Here is an 18,635-nt window from a genome sequence, read left to right as displayed (position 1 = left end):
AATAAGTTTAACAAAAATCTAACTTAAGGATAGAATGCATGCAGCATTTAAACAGTGATATTATGTTCAAGTAAAAATATGCCAAGTCACCACAGACAATGGTATAACAAAATATGTGTGTGTGTGTGTGTGTGTAAGTAAAACTAGTGGGCCACATTCTTCATAGCTTCAGCAGGCCACGCACAATGCACCCCCAGGGGCTACCTGCATTCCTCCATTTCCACCGCAGTAAATTCCTTGTGTGTCATACTGCATCCTCCTCTATTTCAGGGTCTCCCTACAACTCCTCCACCCCTTTCCTCATACCAGGGGCTCAGTGTGTACCCCCATTGCTCTGGTCTGTGTGTGTCCCCTGCATATCTCCCTCCCTGTGACAGGGTGCTCAGCAGAAATGACTGAGCCAGCCCTCTGTCACTCCAGCTCCAATTAAAGGAGGTAAACCAGTGGCTGATTGGCAAAGGAGAAACAGCTGCCAGCCTGATTAGCCTGGTTCTATATACAGGCCCAAAGGCAGGGGGAGGGGAGCCAAGGAAGGAGTGTGGTAGCTCTGCCCTCCTGAGTCCAGAGACTAAGAAGTCCTCAAGGCTGGAATCCCCAAGCTGTACACCTGGTGAGAAGATGGTGGGATGGCACTATGCAAATAAACTGCACTGGTGACTGCCGAGCCAGGTGGTCTTGGAGTGGTTTTTGGAGCAGAGCAGAGGCAGAACCAAGGGGGGCCCTGCTATGCCTTGTTACACTCCCAACCACTATTCCCCACTCTCCAGGTCCTTGCTCCCCACCCTCAAGTATTTATGGTTTGCCCCTCCTGACTCCCCATCCACAACCCTGCTTTCTCCTCCCCTCATCTCCCCTCTGGGCCCCTGCTTCCCTCACCACCACCATTCCCCATCCCTACATTCTCTTGCAGATCCTGCTTTCCCCCCCACCCAGCCCTCTTTGGGTCCCTGCTTCCTTCCCTCTCCATCTCTCTTTCCCCCGCTTCTGGGTCCCTGCTTCACCCATCACGACTGTCCCATCCCTCTGGTCCCTGCTGCATACCCTCACCCTGACCCCCTCCCTCTCTGGGTCCCTACTCCTCCCCTATGCACTGGACTCTCTCCACCTCCCACCCCCCCATATATACCATGTCTGGAAAGCTCTCACTTCTGTTAGAGTCCAGGCTACAGTCTTCCCCCTCAACAGGTTAAGCTGCTGCCTCTGCTATGCACAGGGGGCAGCAGAGATTCCTCTGCCTGTGGCAACAGGCAGTCTGTGGCCCTGATTTTCCTCTGAATCAGGCACTTCTGGTGTTTTGATTTCCACCAGAACTAATAGAAGTGTGCCCACGGATGCCTAGAACATTCCATTATTTTTAAAATTGATCAGATGTGGCATACCAAAGTTATCACATTACAGACAAACACAGAAATGCCACTGAGTTGAGCGTTAGATCTTGCTCCACTCAGCCAATAAATGGATTTGGAATATCTTTAATTTAACCAAATTGCCACTCTGCATATACCACATGAATCCCGTTTTAATTTCTTTTTTAAAATGAAAAACTTTACAAGCCTAAGCCAACAAAAGCAAACTCAGTGATATGAGCCCTTAGCTAGGCTAACCGGTTCAGTCAGTGACTGAATATAGTTGGGGCAGCAGCAGCACCACCCACAGGAGATGGTTCAGAATTAGGAGGCATGGTCTCCAAATTTATCCAAGTGCTGGAGTAAATCTAACATCCTTGGAGTCCCCATGAATATCTGCTGTCCCTCCTTAGGGCCCATAGGAGAACCAAATCTCCCATTACTTCAGGTCCACTGATTTCTCCTATTCAGGAGAGCAATTATTAAGGCACAAATCAAATGCAAGAGGGAGGGGAGATCTTCCCATTTCATTGCCTTCCTACTGCAGCCCCCTTCTTTCCTTGCTGTTTACCCCCATATGCTTCCTGTGGGACTGTTCAACCCTGAAAGTCTTTCCAGGGGCTGAAGATTGGCTGAATCCTTGTAAATTGCCCTGTTACACACCCTTGTAGATTTCCCTTTGCCATAGGGAGTCTGTGCCTTTCCATGGTGTTCCCCGGCTAAGAACATGTACAGACTTCAAACATGTTGCTCCAGTTTTCAGCTGTTCAAATTACTATCAGGAAAGGGACTTGGAAAAACCATCTCTCCCCATTGTATCTCATGCTCACATTATTTTAAAATTTCATTTAATAATATCTATCTCCCCTCTCATGCCCATAAAGAGATGTAGCAGGAAATGGCTGTGAATGCACTCATGAGCAAATACTCACACATGTATGAACACTCATTCCAGAGACATTTTTGTGAGCAAAAAAGGACTGTTTGCTAAATGAACACCAATAGCAAAATCAGAAGAGATACGAAACACTGCTAAAGCAAATTCAGTTTAAAATATTAATCAATATTCACTGAAATTTTCTTCAGATATTTGTCCAACTCCAATCACAATGGGGCAAATTCATTTCTAAAGACCCATCTTAGAGCCTTCATACTATTTAAGCCCTATTTCAATATTTGAGTGGGTTTTGAGAAGTGCAAAAGCCTTATAGTTTGCTGTCTGCACAGCGATGAATGTTACTCAATAATTTTTTAAAATCTGAATTTCATCCAAGTTTTTTTAAAATTTAAATTTCCATTCCCTGTATTGCATATTCCACAATACAAACAGGATACAAACTTCACACAATCCAAAAACAAAACAAAAAAACCAACCCCCTTTCCCCCCGAAAAAAACAACCCCCAAACACACACCAAACTTTGTGTGTTCCAAAATCTGCATCTTGTTCTAGTCTTCAGCTTCTCCTGCACTTGTATGTTTAGTACAGTTATCCATTTCAGGCACATCTTTTCCATTGCTCTTTTCTTTCCTAAAAGTCTTCATACACTTATCCAGTCTTTTTAGGAACAGATCTACATCTTGCTTTTTCATTCCAATTGCTGAAGCAGCATTGAGGTAAGCACAGGGATAGTAATTTGTATGTGACATAAAGCCTTTGAAAGTGTAGTTATTCACTGTTTGCAAAGACCCAAGGGGAACCACCCTGAAACAAACAATCACAATTCAATTAAAAATGCTCAGGGCTATTTACAGGAAGCACAGTATTCTGAAATCATTTCTATGCATAACAACATGTGTAAATTATAAACAAGCTTGTCTAAAAGTACCTGAAGTGAACCAATTATTAAAGAACATTAAAATCAAGAACTATAAAAACAGCATGGGTAGAAATAGGACTGGAACTTTTGAACTTGATGAAACCCTGAACTTTTTCAAAGATGGTATCTGTTAAGACCAATCTACCCAAAGAGGACTGTAGTAGCAGGACAAGTAAAAGTTATCAGGCAAAACAAAAAAAAACCCACCCCATCTTACTGCAGTACATACAGATTTACTGTAGTTCTTCTGTGTAAGAAGTGGAATAATCCAAGCTAATGAAGCATGTCTTCTGATGTGAAAATACTCAGCTCTGCCAGAGAAAGTGACATTAACTCTGTAGCAGAAGCTAGTTGACAGCAGCAATATTCAGATTAAAGAATTCTGCCAAAACAAGTTTTAGATCATCCTCTTCTTCCAAAAGGTTTAAACTGAAATCATTAAAAATTATTTGGCCTGCATTTCCCTTGCCATGTACCGTCTAACAGTAAAAATTTTCCACCTACACTGGCTGAAATTAATTCTGGAAAGCAGGATTTTCTTTCACACTACAAAAAGCAACAAACAACATTAGAGATAAGCAATGTGTTTCCCAGGTCTTTGGCACAAAAAAGATTTTTTAAAATACAGCTGAAGCCATGTTAAATATTCCTCAAATTACAAACCTCAGTTTTTGTCAGGTACAGTAACCGCTTCCACAACTAGTGAAAGATGCATTATTACTAATTTGTATTGTGGTATCACACCTAGAAGGCCCCAATTAGGAATCAGGACCACATTGTACTAGGCACTACGGCCACAGATAACAAAAAGACTGTGAATAATTTGGGACAAGTACAATCTTAAGATTAGTGGCACCAGGTGCTACAGCAAACAGACAGGAATAGTACAACTAACATGGTAATCAGTGGTCATATCATAGCACACCAATTGTCTAACTAGCAGACAGTGTTTTGCAGGCATCCTGTCAGTGGCAAGTTTTAAGGAGAGGTTTGACAGACATTATGTAGTTAGTGGTTTAGCAAATTTTTCCAGGGAATTCCTTGCACGCATAAGGAGCAGCATGGGAGGAAGCATGAGGACACTTGTGGGAAAACGTAACTAATGGACAGTGAAGGCCGACAGCAGTGGAATGAAGAATGCATCACTCTGACTCTTTACAGCCAGCGTCAAATTTGTGCTAGGGATACATGTCTACACATTATACCTCAATTAGTTTGTAAAGGCCTAAGAACCATCACAGCACAGCAAATTTCACTGAATGTGATAAATGTTTAAAATATTTCAGATGCTCACCTTGCTCCTGACACTTGTCTTGTGAAAAGCATAGATCCAAGCTGAGTAACAGCCATGTCACTGTGTTTATCTAGGTTCTCTAGAGACAGAGCTGAAGACATAAATAGCTATGTTATAATAACTGTAATAAAGCTCCTCCTTCAGCAGAAAAGAACCATTGATAAGTTTTATCTAACAATGGTGCCCTGGTTAAGTATTTGGGTTAGACTATAACTAATATGAACATTCTTACTATTATTTTAAATTCTTTTCAGTTTTCCACTAAATATATCCTTTCATTATCTGATTAGACCGTTTATACAGTTGAGATACTGTGTGGGGAGAGAAGTTCCAGTTTTCCAGGTTCAGCAGAATTATTGCTTGCAATGAAAATCCCAAGTAAATAAAGGGACTCACTAATCTATTTTACTGAGGTTCAGCACCAAGCAGTTGTGGTTGAAATAACTATTAAACAGTATAAAAATAAATAAATTGTAGTAGTGAATGGTAACATGTCAGTCTTTTTACTCTCATGATCAAACAAAGCATATTTTGATCACAAGCAGTTATGTATATAAATACAGGGCTGAGTCACTAACTGCACTACTCCACTTTTAGGCTGATGCAAGTCCATTGATTTCAATGGACTTGTATTGGCATAAGATTAATGGAATGGAATGGTGAACCATATGCATGCTCATCTTGTGTACGCAAGTGTATTAAAAATATAGAAAATTTCAGAAGTGCTGGCTCAGTTCAAAGCTGAACAATAACTACCTAAGGAAATAGGATTGTGTGGTGTGTTCAACAGCCTCTCATTGTAGACTTCTGCTAGCTTCCTCAGCTGACTTGAAAGGTAGGAAAACATTTCCTGGAAAAAAGCAACAATTTTCAATTAATTTTCTTTTTCTTTCTTTCTCTGTTGAATAGTTAATATCAATTTTGGAAAGCTGTCAGCCTCCAGAATATATCAAAGTATCCAAGTGGTCCCCAGTTCATATGTATTAAGCATCAGCCATTTATTTGAGTCAACAAGTCAGACAGTGTCTTTGAGCAGCGCATGGAAGCCCCTTCCTGTGTAGATCTCTCCATACACAGAGCGGGTGCCTCCATACTATTGTCTTCCGTGCCTGACAAGATGAAGCAGCTCCATGTGGGCCAGCACCTGTACTCAGGATTCAATCCCTCTTTGGCTCTGCAGAATTTATATAGAAAAGGTAATCCATCCTTGAGGAGATTGTGGCAGCAAGACCCCTCCCAGGATCCTGCAATGGGAAGGGGCAAGGTGGCCTTGCTGTGATAGAGGCTGCATCTGCAAACATAGCAGACCACCTGTACTTCCACATCAGCTCTGACCTAAACTGTTCACCACCACAGGGCATCCACTGCCAGGGAGTTAGAGAGGAGCTGCCAAGGCCAAAGCTGGTGCAGGGTTGCAGCCAGTCTGCTATGCTTTCGGGCAAGAGTTTTACCATAGATCAGCAAACCCTGCCCTCCCAACAAAATGTTGTGGGGGAATCGCCACAAAGAAATCCTTGCAGAAATAGCCACACACAAATCCCTTGTCTATAGTCTTTTACCAGGGCAGGGGACAAACTGGTTCAGTGAATACAATACAGCAAGAAAGTTGAGATATCATTCCTCAGTGCATATTTTATATTTCCTGGTGAATATTATATTTTACATTTATTTAGTCTCTTTCATTCTGAAGGAGCCCAAAACACTTCAAATGTACATAATATAGAGCACCACTGGAGTTGAGGATGGCAACCAACTGGTGCATAACTCTGAATGTAAACAAGACATAGTGAGGAGACTAGAAGGAAAACTTCCCTGCACCCAACCCCCCCCCCAGAGCCTCACCCCCATCCAGACCCATCCCTGCACCCAGACCTCTTGCTGAACCCCTGCACTTGAACTCCCACCCCAATAAGTCCCACCCCCCTCATGTGGACCAACCCTCGCTGAGCCCTCCAAACTCCAACTCCCATCCCGCCAAACCCCACTCTCCCAGCACCTAGACCTCACTGCTGAGCCCCCCCCCCCCCAGGCCCCCCCCCCGCTGAGTGCCAGCCCCTCATACCCAGACCCCACCCCACTGAGTCCCAATCACCTTCACTTGGATCCCTCTGAAGAGTCCCATTACCCCTGCACCCAGAACCCCCAATAAGCCCCTGTGCATCCAGCTCCCACACACACACACAGATTGTCCCACACAGAACCCTCTCACCCCACACCTGGATCTCCCCACACTAAGTCGCTCCACACTTGGATCCTGCTGGGTTGAACCTGCCTGTCCCACACCTGGTGTGCCTGGCGTGGAGAGGCAGGGCCCTGTAGGGTTTCTGGGGCAGGCCTGGTCCTTGCGCTGTGTCAGGATCAGGTGCAGCCTCACTGCCGAGTCTGTGTCCTAGGAGGGGCTGCAGGGTGAGCTCCTACCTCTGTGCAGCCAGTGCTCTGCGCTCCCCACTGCGATGGTGGAGCTACCACATTTATTGACAAATAAAATTTGCAGAAATTTAAAATATTGTGTGCAGACTTTTTAATTTTTTGGTGCAGAATTCCCTCAGGAGTAAATAAGCATCACTAATGTGCTCATCTATTATATCAGTATCATTTTTGTAATCTGATTTGTTAATTATTTTGTGCTTCCTCTATTGGCTATTTACTTCTGCAGCAACAGAGGATAATACTGCAAGGGGGTGTATTTACAATGGCTGTTCTCAGAATATATTTATTGAGGAGAATGGTGATGAGAGAAAGTTAATGGTGAGAACAATAAGATATTCTCCAACAATTTAACACTTTAAGCGTGTCTCATTTGAGGACTTCCCTTTAGTGTAGTACATTTGACAATGTCCCTTTAATAAAATAACTTCCAATTTGTAGAATTGGGTTCTTAACTTAGCTACTTAAAGTAGTAAATTTTCCTCATTTATGATTAGATATCTAAATCACTCAATTAGCCCAGAATTGCTACTTGCATGTGGAGGGACTGGATGAATCATGGAAGAATGAAGAAGTAGGAGAGGAAACCAGGGTATATACATTTTCATCAAACTGACTGAAAACCTCTGTATACAAATTTAAATGTTTTCCTGTTTTTGTAAAATAGCATGCTTTGCATTTTAGAATTTTTATTTTCCATTTAACAACATCTAGATCTTTTATAAATAAATAGTTAGCTAAGCAGTTCACTGTATAATAAATCAATGACTTTTCAGATTTGGCAATATTTGGAGAGGTGGGGGGGTCAAGTCTATAGTTGACCTCTATTATAAAATCGCTTTCTGCTGCATGGAAAATTTATAAGCACCCCAAGCAAATGTATACAATGAGCTCTTATACTTAAAAGAAATGCAGCTAAATACAATTGATTTTTTTATGTGGTAGGCACTGTAACTCAGTTTTTAAAAAACTTATCATACTAAAAGGTGTATTGAATTACTTACACAGTAAATGTCAGCCAAATTGCTAGGGGGAAAAGAGTGAATGAAAATGTGAAACAACTGTACCACGAAACCTAGCTAGCTATTGAGGTAAATACTGTTATATGAAAATATATTGCACTTCTGGCATTCTAGTTTGATTTCTAACCCCTAAAACAATGACATCTAAGGGAAAACTGAAAATTCAGTTAATCCTAGAGGCAGTGTATATCAAAAGTGCCAAATGACAGTCACGTTAGACATAATGGCAAGCTTCACTGAAATATACATAAAATTATCAAGAAACTTTTGAAGAAGTGAGCAAAAAATCAGAGTTGTTTCTGGAGCCAATTTTGGTAACCTGGATATAAGGGGACAGTTCCTCATCTGCTGTTAATTAGCACAGCTTCACTAAAATCAGTCTAGCCTGCGGTTTCATGTTAGACAGACCATGAAATGTGCTGTAGTGACACAAAAATCTAGTCTATGAATATCATAGGAAAGTCTTTAGAAATGGAATTTATGGTTTCTAGGTTTACCCGTTAATAAAGCCATCTACTACAATATGTACAGTTCTGTGCAGATATACATATTGTATAATACACACATACCCATTTTTGGACAGGAAAATTATTTTATTGGACATGAGTAATTTTTGAATCTTTACATTTTAATACAGAATCTTTATCTACAGATGTTTTCACAAATAGTCGAATCATACTATATATTTATATTCTACAATTCTTCTAGTTTTGAGAAGCTAAACTAAATTTTTAAGGGCTTTCCATCTTTTAGGAGATGGTGGGTTTAAAAAATATTATTTGCATTGAATTATGGTAATACCTAGAGGCTGTACAGTACTAGGCCCTGAACACATACAACACATATGGAAGCTCTTCCATGCTCTTACTCATTTTTGTTGCCCTTTTCCGAACCTTTTCCAAGTCCAATATATCTTTTCTGAGATGGGGCAACCACATCTGCATGCAGTATTCAAGATGTGGGCATACCATGGATTTATATAGAGGCAATATGATATTTTCTGTCTTATTATCCATGCCTTTCTTAATGATTCCCAACATTCTGTTCACTTTTTTGACTGCTGCTGCACATTGAGTGAATGTTCAGAGAACTATCCACAGTGACTCCAAGATCTCTTTCTTGAGTGGTAACAGCTAATTTAGACCCCATCATTTTATATGTATAGTTGGCATTGTGTTTTCCAATGTGCATTACTTTGCATTTATCAACACTGAATTTCATCTGCCATTTTGTTGCCCAGTCACCCAGTTTTGAGAGATCCTTTTGTAGCTCTTCACAGTCTGCTTGGGACTTAACTATCTTGAGTAGTTTTGTATCATCTGCAAATTTTGACACATCACTATTTACCTCTTTTTCCAGATCATTTTTGACTATGTTAAATAGGACTGGGCCCAATACAGACCCCTGGGGGATACCACTATTTACCTCTCTCCATTCTGAAAACTGACTATCTATTCCTACCCTTTGTTTCTTATCTTTTAACCAGTTACTAATCCATGAGAGGACCTTCCCTCTTATCCCATGACTGCTTACTTTGCTTAAGAGCCTTTGGCAAGGGACCTTGTCAACAAAGGCTTTCTGAAAATCTAAATACACTATATCCACTGGATCCCCCTTGTCCACATGCTTGTTGACCCCCCGCCCCCAAAGAATTCTAGTAGATTGGTGAGGCATGATTTCCCTTTACAAAAAACGTGTTGATTATTCCCCAACAAATTATGTTCATCTCTGTATCTGACAATTTTGTTCTTTACTATAGATTTAACCAGTTTGTCCGGTACTGAAGTCAGGCTTACCGGCCGGGGTCTCCTCTGGAGCCCTTTTTAAAAATTGGTGTCACATTAGCTGTCTTCCAGTCATTTGGTACAGAAGGTCATTGGAATGATAGGTTACAGATAACAGTAAGTATTCCTGCAATTTCACATTTGAGGTCCTTCAGAACTCTTGGGTGAATACCATCTGGTCCTGGTGACTTATTACTGGTTAGTTTATCAGTTTGTTCCAAAACCTCCTCTTAATGACACCTCAATCTGGGACAGTTCCTCAGATTTGTCACCTAAAAAAAATGGCTCAGGTTTGTGAATCTCCCTCACATCCTCAACCGTGAAGACCGATGCAAAGAATTCATTTAGTTTCTCTGCAGTGGCCTTATTATCCTCGAGTGCTCCTTTAACACCTCGATCATCCAGTGGCCCCACTGGTTGTTTAGCAGGCTTCCCGCTTCCGATGTACTTAAAATTTTTTTTGCTATTACTTTGGCTAGCTATTCTTCAAAATTCTTTTTTGGCCTTCCTAATTATATTTTTACACTTCATTTGCCAGAGTTTATGCTCTTTTCCAGGGTGGATAAAAATCAATTATTTAAAAAAAAATTGGAGTTTTTTCATTTAAAATCGGACTTTTTTGATCAAATGTTTTTTGAGGAAAAAACTTATCTAAAGATAGTTTTGATTAAGCTACATTATAGTTCAAAGATATCTCATCATGGAATAGGGATTATAAATTCTAATTCTATAGTATGAGACAATATATTAATGTAATGTTTAAGAAAAGTTTTCTAAATGAGTTCCAATAGTCCATGGATTAGGGACCCAGTTTTATAGGGTTCCATAGATTATTTAGGTTAATCTTTCTATCTATCTACCAATGGGACTCAGTGTTCAGTCTAGATGATACCATCAGAGATGCTTAGTTTTGCAGTTCTCAAACTGTGGATTTGTGTCTCCAGAGATAACATGTTTGTTAGCAAAAATGTTTTTAAATAAATAAATAATATATAGAGGTGAGAAATAACAGACCTCAGCTCTATTGTCTCTCTGCAAATTTGTGTACACAGAGTCAATCCCTTACCTCTCTCTAAAAGTGCAAAGTTTCAAAAAATTCAGTGAATAGAAGATTGTTGGGGGTGGAATAGTATAGTATAGTAAAGGAGAAGTCTGGAGATAAATATGAGAAGTGAGGGGCATATGCTTTTTTGTTAAAATATCATCGGTTTGCTGTTGGAGAAAAAAATCTGGAATACTTAATGTTGTTGTTTTAGTTAAATAAAACAATTTAAATGTCTGTCTGGTGATGTTCTCCTCCTAATACAGCATGGCAAGAAAATCCTCCAAATATTAATGATTAACCTGTTGAACTGGAGATAGTTCACCTCCCAATGACTTCATAAGTATCTGCTTCAATTATCTTTGGTAAATGAAATAACCAAACAATGATTCATTTTCTGATATAGCTGTAAAACTAATCTGAAAAGTTTTCAAAATAAATCACTGTTTAAAAATTTATAGTGCGTACCTTATAAAAATGAAACCTACGTCTATCTCTGAGTTGCGAAGAATATGTATTAAGGTTATAACAACCAACAAAAATGCACTTTTATGTAGAAAACCTTGATTAAATCGAGTCTTCCTGATTGATTTAAATCAAATCCACCCTGCTCCTTTCTATTTTCCTCATTAGGATTTAACTTCCACTTTTTAAAGGTCGCCTTTTTGCCTCTCACTGCTTCTTTTACTTTGTTGTTTAGTCACAGTGGCTCTTTTTTGTTCTCTATGTTTTTTAATGTGGGGTATATATTTAAATTGAGCCTCTATTATGGTGTCTTTAAAAAGTTTCCATGTAGTTTACAGGGATTTTACTTTTGGTGCTGTACCTTTTAATTTCTGTTTAACTAACCTCCTCATTTTTGTGTAGTTTCCCTTTCTGAAATTAAATGCTACAGTGTTGGGACGCTGTGGCGTTTTCCCGCCCCAGGAATGTTAAATTTAATTATATTATGGTCACTATTACTAAGTGGTGCAGCTATATTCACCTCTTGGACCTGATCCTATGCTCCATTTAGGATTAAATAAAAAATGGCCTCTCCTCTTGTGGGTTCCTGGACTATCTGCTCCAAGAAGCAGTCATTTAAGGTGTCAAGAAACTTTAACTCTGCATCCCTTCCTGAGGTGATATGTACCCAATCAATATGGGGATAGTTGAAATCCCCCATTATTATTGAGTTTTTTATTTTAATAGCCCCTCTAATCTCCCTGACAGTCACTATCAACATCAGGTCAGGTGGTCTGTAATATATCCCTACTGCTATATTCTTCTTATTCAAGCATAGAATTACTATCCATAGAGATTCTATGCTACAGTCTGGTTCATTTAAGATTTTTACTTAATTTGATTCTACGCTTTCTTTCACATATAGTGCCACTCCCACACCAGCACAATCCTTTCTGTCCCTCCGATATATTTTGTACCCTGGTATTATTGTGTCCCATTGATTATCCTCATTCCATCAAGTTTCTGTGATTCCTATTATATCTATATCCTCATTTAATGTGAGGCACTCTAGTTCACCCATCTTATTATTTAGACTTCTAGAACTGGTATATAAGCACTTTAAAAACTCATCACTTTTTAGCTGCCTGCCTTTACATGATGTAATTGAATGGGACTTTTTTTCATTTGACAGATCCTCCTCTAAGGGATGTCTGAATTATGTGCTCCTCTGCACCTGTCGTCTTTCCCCCAGTCCTTAGTTTAAAAACTGCTCTATGACTTTTTTAATTTCAAGTGCCAGCAATCTGGTTCCATTTTGGTTTAGGTGAAGCCCATCCTTCCTGTATAGGCTCCCGCTTTCCCCAAAATTTCCCCAGTTCCTAATAAATCTAAACCCCACCTCCCTACACTATCATCTCATCCACGCATTGAGACCCTGAGTTCTGCCTGCCTAACTGGTCCTGCATATGGAACTGGAAGCATTTCAGAGAATGCTACCATGGAGATCCTGGACTTCAATCTCTTACCTAGCAGCCTAAATTTGGCCTCCAAGACCTCTCTCCTTTCCTTCCTTATATCATTGGTACCTACATGTACCATGACCACTGACTCCTCCCCAGCATTACACATGAGCCCATCTAGATGTCTCGAGAGATCCGCAACCTTCTCACCAGGCCGGCAAGTCACCATGCAGTTCTCCCAGTCATCACAAACCCAGCTATGTCCTAATGACTGAATCGCCCATTACTAATACCTGTCTCTTCCTAATAATTGGAATTCCCTCCCACGAGAGGTATCCTCAGTGCGAGAGGATACCACATCATCATCTGGAAGGAGGGTCCCAACTATGGGATTATTTCCCTCTGACAGATCTTCAGTTTGGGGTGTGGGGGGTGTGTGGAGCTATCATGGCTTTAAGCCATCTTTGCACCCTCTTGATCCTGGGCTACTCTGGGAGATGGAGACATCCCTGATACAACAAGGAAAGCCCTTTGGGCCTGACTAAGGCTTGGTCTACACTGAAAAATTAGACAGACCTAGCTATACCACTCCAAACAATGAAAATATTTTCACGCTGTGCGACCCAGTTATTGTATATAGACATTGTATGTAGATGCAGCTTGGTCGATGGATTAACTACATCAATGGAAAAATTCTTTCCGTTGATGTAGGAAGCATCTACATTACGATAGCACAGCTGCAGCACTAGACACACCCTCAGTTATGGCAGCCTCCCAGGGCTGCCCTGTGAGATGCAGCACTGCCCAGAATCTCCATAGTTATATACATGCTTCCCCCAATACACCTTTCTTGACCAGAGCTCCATCCCACTCCTATTTCAGGACTTGCAAAGTGCTCCTCTGAGGACAGCCTTACAGTTATCTTCTCCAGTACCTTCCTGGCCAGATATAAAGATTTTAGAGCCCTGTTATGCTATTCTGTCCCTTTTACCTGGCATAATGAGGCTGGGATAGTATGAGAATCTCACCCTAAGGAATTAAGCTAAGGTATGTGGGTCTGTTTTTTTTTTTTTTTGGTGACATTTGAACTCTCTTAGGTTCAGAATTAATACTTAGCACCTGGCATCTTCAAAGCAGTTTACAAACCCTTCATCTCAAAACCCCAATATCATCCCTATTTTTCACATAAAAGAGCTAGAACAGAGAGGTTATTGTACCTGATTTTCAGAGTGGCTGAGCATCCACAGCTCCAATTTAAGTAAATGGGAAATGCAGGAGTTCAGCACCTTTGAAATCAGTCTCTAGGGATATGTTTAAATGTGACGTTATGAGTGTAATATAATATTTCATTGGAAGGGGACAGGGCCAGAAAGAGTTAATTAACTCACAGACTGACCTGACTCATGGGTGAACCTTAGGGACTGGTTAGGAAGATATGTAAATGAATAGAGCTTTGAAATGCAAGTCTGCATTGTTAGAGATCTCAAGGGTAGATGTTTGCTCAGGTCTTGTGATGTAAGCAAACAAGTGTTGTCTATTGCTATAACTTTAATTCAAAGATTAAAAAAAAGGAATATTAACATTTGTGATGATACTTGAGTAAAATAGTATTATTGTCTATATGTCTCTTTGAAGGTTGTGGTATCCTGTATCTGAACTGTTTAATGGACAAATTACCCTGTGCTAATTGCCAGATGTTAAGCCTATTGTTTTCTCAGGCCAAAAGGCTGCTGGAAATGTATACGAACCCTGGGACACGATCCTACTTCATCTCAGATCTGCTTTGGGTTTCAAGAGGAGGAAACCTTAAGCCACAAGGATTGAGATCCCCAGTCATTGTCTGGAGCCACCCTGAATATGGACATTGGACTATAACCTATGGACTATTTCTAAAAGGAATTTTGGCAACTACAAGCTCACCTCTGCTATGCATCTGAACCTCAAGAATTGAATTCAAGTCTGTATGTATATTGATCTTTTAACCAACACTCTCTCTCTTTTCTTTGTTAATAAATTTTAGTTTAGTTAATAAGAATTAACTATAGCATGTATTTTGGGTAATATCTAAGTTATAATTGAACCTGGGTATGTGGCTAATCCTTTGGGATTGGAAGAACCTTTTCTTTTATATGATGAAATAAGATTTTAATCATCATCATCATATTTGACAGGTGTGTCTGGACGGAGGCCTGAGGCTGGGCACTTTAAGGGAACTGCGTAGTTTGGACTTCTGAGTAACCAGTGAGGTACTATAGAAGCAGTTTTGTGCTGGCTTGGTAAATCTAAGTATTGGAATAACCACCAGCTTCTGGGGTTTGTCTGCCCCGTTTTGTTTGCAGTTCACCCTAATTGAGTGACCTCAGCTGGCTCCCACGGGCAGCACTGTCACACTAAATTAAAATGATGCTGTGCCACAGCAGCGTTTCAGTGTAGATATTACCTATATAGTATATGACGTAGGTAAACCACCTCCCTGGAGGTGGTAGTTAGGTTCCATTGGGCTAGCACTGTCTACACTGGGGATAGGGTGTGGATTTTTCACACCCCTAAGGGATGTAGCTCTACCAATGTAAATTCTTGGTGTAGACCAGGCTTAGATGACTTCCAGCCCATACTAAATCCACTAACACACATTATGGTTCCAGAGATAGCCCCTTCAATATACTTGTTTCAAGACACCTTTGGACAACATTACAGAACTGAAATGATTAAAACAATTATATAGTCTGTATTTGATTACAAATACAAGATTAGATGTTCCTTAGTCTTAAGAATTAACGAGAAAAACACAAAGGGATTTGAAAAGAGTGATTAAAAACGAAAACCCCTCTGCAACCACTGAGAACTACAGCTTGCTAAAACTCAGAGTCCAACTTTTGAAATGACAGAGGTTAAGCTGAAATCTCATTTGCTCCGAACACTGGTATATAATTGTCAGTTTTAAAAATGGAAACTGGATTACAAATGGAGGGTTAAATGCTCAAAAATAGTTGCGGAAAAAAAGCAAGAAAACAAACCAAAAAACCCCAACACTCTGTTACACAGGTAAGAAGATGACACATTGTTGAATGTGATCCTCATGTTCTATACTTAATTGTTTTTGTTTTCAACAATGTAAATCCCACCATGCACACCGTTCAGTGTCTGCATGACCTTTACATCCATGCATCTCTAATGCAGACTCTGGACACGTATATTGCTTTTGACTGCTTACTCATGCCAGGTGCTTGCATAACTGCAAAACATAATTTAAGATATTAAGTTTATGCATTAAATGTCAGCTAAGTGAGATAAAGTCATTGTAATTGTGGGTCAATGCAGGTTCTACAAAGCATCTGAAAGTTCCATATAAACAGAAAATCCTGCAGTACCTCCAAAAAAAAAAAAAAATAAAAAAAAAAAAAAAAAATCTCACAAACTATAACATGGGAATCTAACTCTTCACAAAATCTGAGACAGCAGCAAATGTCTCTCCTCTGAATAAGTGAAAGAATATTGGAGAACTAGCATTTTGAAAACTTAACAGTCCTAATATGCATTACAAGTATTTTCTCTCACTATTCCTAAATTCAGTTGTAAGTAGAGCAGCAATATAACTTTATTTTGAATTGTAGAGACAATAGATAAATTCATATTTATCAATATAGTCTACATTTTCTTGATAACACATACGTAAAACAGCTACAAATCAAAATGTTCTTCTCCATCGTACCTTTCTCTTTCATGTAGTTTTAAATACTTCATACTCATGTGTCATTATGGGATATGAGTGACTCTTTAAATAACTAAAGTTAGAAACACCTAGTCACCAAAACAAAATCTGCATTGCATTTCAAAAGCCGGCTGTGTGTCAGTGGTAGCAAATATGTCCTGACCACTAGCTTACTGAGAAAACTAAGGACAATCCTAAATAGTTGACCACAATACTCTGTAGTTGCCTTCCTGATATTACCAACATACCAAATGGTTAGATAGATCAGTAAGATGTTCTCCACGGTGTAGGTAACAGATGTTAAATCTGATACTGGAACTTAGGCTCCCTGGTTGTCATGTTTATTTTGTGCTAATTAACATTTGCTCCTCAGCATGAGTAATATTTAGCAATGGGTGTCAGGAATCGAATTACCACTACGTTTGGTACATATTGTCTGGTTCAGCCAAAGAAATAAGCATATAAAATATAGGTTTCATGTTAAAACCTGAAATATAGAATTTGATGCACAACAAGCATATTATTTAAGAGCACCAAAAGATCATATTTTAGAAACCTAACTTTTACATAATACTAGAATTCAAAGTGAGAGAAAACATTGGTGTACGTGTCATGTTTGACTATATGTTTATTACTGTTTTTTGCATTCCAATAGCGCCGAGAGTCCCCAACTAAGATCGGGAACCCATTGTGCTAGGCAGTCTGTAAACACATAGCAAGAGACAGTCCCTGGGCCAATTAATATAAAATGCATGAGGCAATACTGCCACTAGGTGTTAAGTGTGATGGAGGTGACAGGGCTAGAAGAGGGAAGAAAGAAAAAAAACTGCTTTTATTCCCCTCTGGAGACAGCAAAACAGTGGTGAAGGTGTTTGTGATCAGTTCTTCCTTCCCAGACATACCCACTGCATTTGTCCCTCATGTAGGCTCACCTGCTGCCAGCCCCAGCCACTTGCACTCTAAATACGTGCACTCTTGGGGTATGTTTATACTGCAATTAGACAACCGCAGCTGTCCTGTGCCAGCTGACTCAGGCTAAGGGGCTGTTTAAATTGTGCTGTTGACCTTTGGGCTCGGGCTGCAGCCTGAGCTTTGGGACCCTCCCACCTCACGGAGTCCTAGAGCCCGGGTGCCAGACTGACTGAACGTCTACACAGCAACTAAATAGCCCCTTAGCCTGAGCCCTGCGAGTCAGCTGGATCCCCTCACTGCTCTGCCCTGGTCACACAACCACTCCCTCTACATTGCCCTGAACCTCTGGGCCCACCTAATCCTTGCACATTCCCTTCTCTGCCACCAGATAACATTTTACACCTTGAGACAGTTCTCCCCAGTGAAGGGCAGAAACGGAGTAGTCTGATTCTTGCTTCCCTCTGTTGCAAGAGATTATCCTTCTTTATTTAAAAATCTGGGCACTTCAGGTTCTTTGAGTTGAGCTCAAAGAACCTGAAGTAACATTTGATGTGAATAAGGATAAGGTAAAAAAAGAAAGAAAAAATACTTGGAGTTTTTTATAGTTTCACTTCTTTTTTGAGTAGGTGTAGGTTGCACCAATATAGAAAGAAGTACTCAATGTCAAGCTATAAATAGCTCCTGCTGAGAGCATAATAGCTCTGCCTCCACAGAGCACAGACAATAAACTATCACTATTAGAGTTATACAGTTCAGGAGCAAGCACATTTAAACAAAAAGGGTTCTTATTCCTACCACAAATCCAATAAAGGAAATATTTACACCATACATAAAGTATGTTTATAGCATATAGCCACATTTTGAATAAAAAGACCTGCCTATTGAATGAAGTTGTAAATATCTGATGTTTTATTCACTTTAGAATCCTATTTCCAGGAAAATAATGTCATTACTTTTGAAATATACAGCTATACAATTAAGACATTTTATTTGTTAAAGAATTACCATATTTGTGACATGGACAATTCCTACAGCTCCACATTACATATTCATCACCATTATAAAGCTTACAATCAAAATTAACTTTACGGAACGGCATAATTAATTTGTTTTTGATTATTTAAGTGAATGGGCGGAAGAAAAAGGAAACTGATTTACTTTTGATGCCAACATACACTGTTTCTGAAAATATACACTAGGGTTACCATACGTCCGGATTTCCCCGGACATGTCCGGCTTTTTGGGACTCAAATCCCCGTCCGGGGGGAAATCCCAAAAAGCCGAACATGTCCAGGAAAATCCGGCGCCGCTGGGCCGGGGTCTGGTCCAGGGCCGGCGGTGCCGGGCGGCCCGGGGGTGCGCTGGGCCGCCGGG

The 18,635-nt window shown here is 40.1% G+C and overlaps 1 protein-coding gene across 2 annotated transcripts in view; it reads right to left on the bottom strand.

The window, feature by feature from the left end:
* Positions 1 to 242: 242 nt before the first annotated feature.
* The window catches only part of SEPSECS (Sep (O-phosphoserine) tRNA:Sec (selenocysteine) tRNA synthase), a 48,565-nt gene continuing 30,172 nt past the window's right edge, over positions 243 to 18,635 (bottom strand). For both annotated transcript variants that reach the window (XM_034772641.1, XM_034772640.1), the window contains exons 9-11: positions 5,215 to 5,308; positions 4,459 to 4,549; positions 243 to 3,049 (exon numbers count right to left, since the gene is read on the bottom strand). In XM_034772641.1, coding sequence (XP_034628532.1) covers positions 2,794 to 3,049; positions 4,459 to 4,549; positions 5,215 to 5,308 — 441 coding nt within the window. In that variant the 3' untranslated portion in view covers positions 243 to 2,793. The remainder of the gene's footprint in view (positions 3,050 to 4,458; positions 4,550 to 5,214; positions 5,309 to 18,635) is intronic.

This window comes from Trachemys scripta, chromosome 5, assembly GCF_013100865.1.
Source record: "Trachemys scripta elegans isolate TJP31775 chromosome 5, CAS_Tse_1.0, whole genome shotgun sequence".
NCBI lineage: Eukaryota > Metazoa > Chordata > Testudines > Emydidae > Trachemys > Trachemys scripta.
The sequence above is the reverse complement of the archived record's forward strand: the minus strand, read 5'-3'. Positions and strand labels throughout refer to the sequence as shown.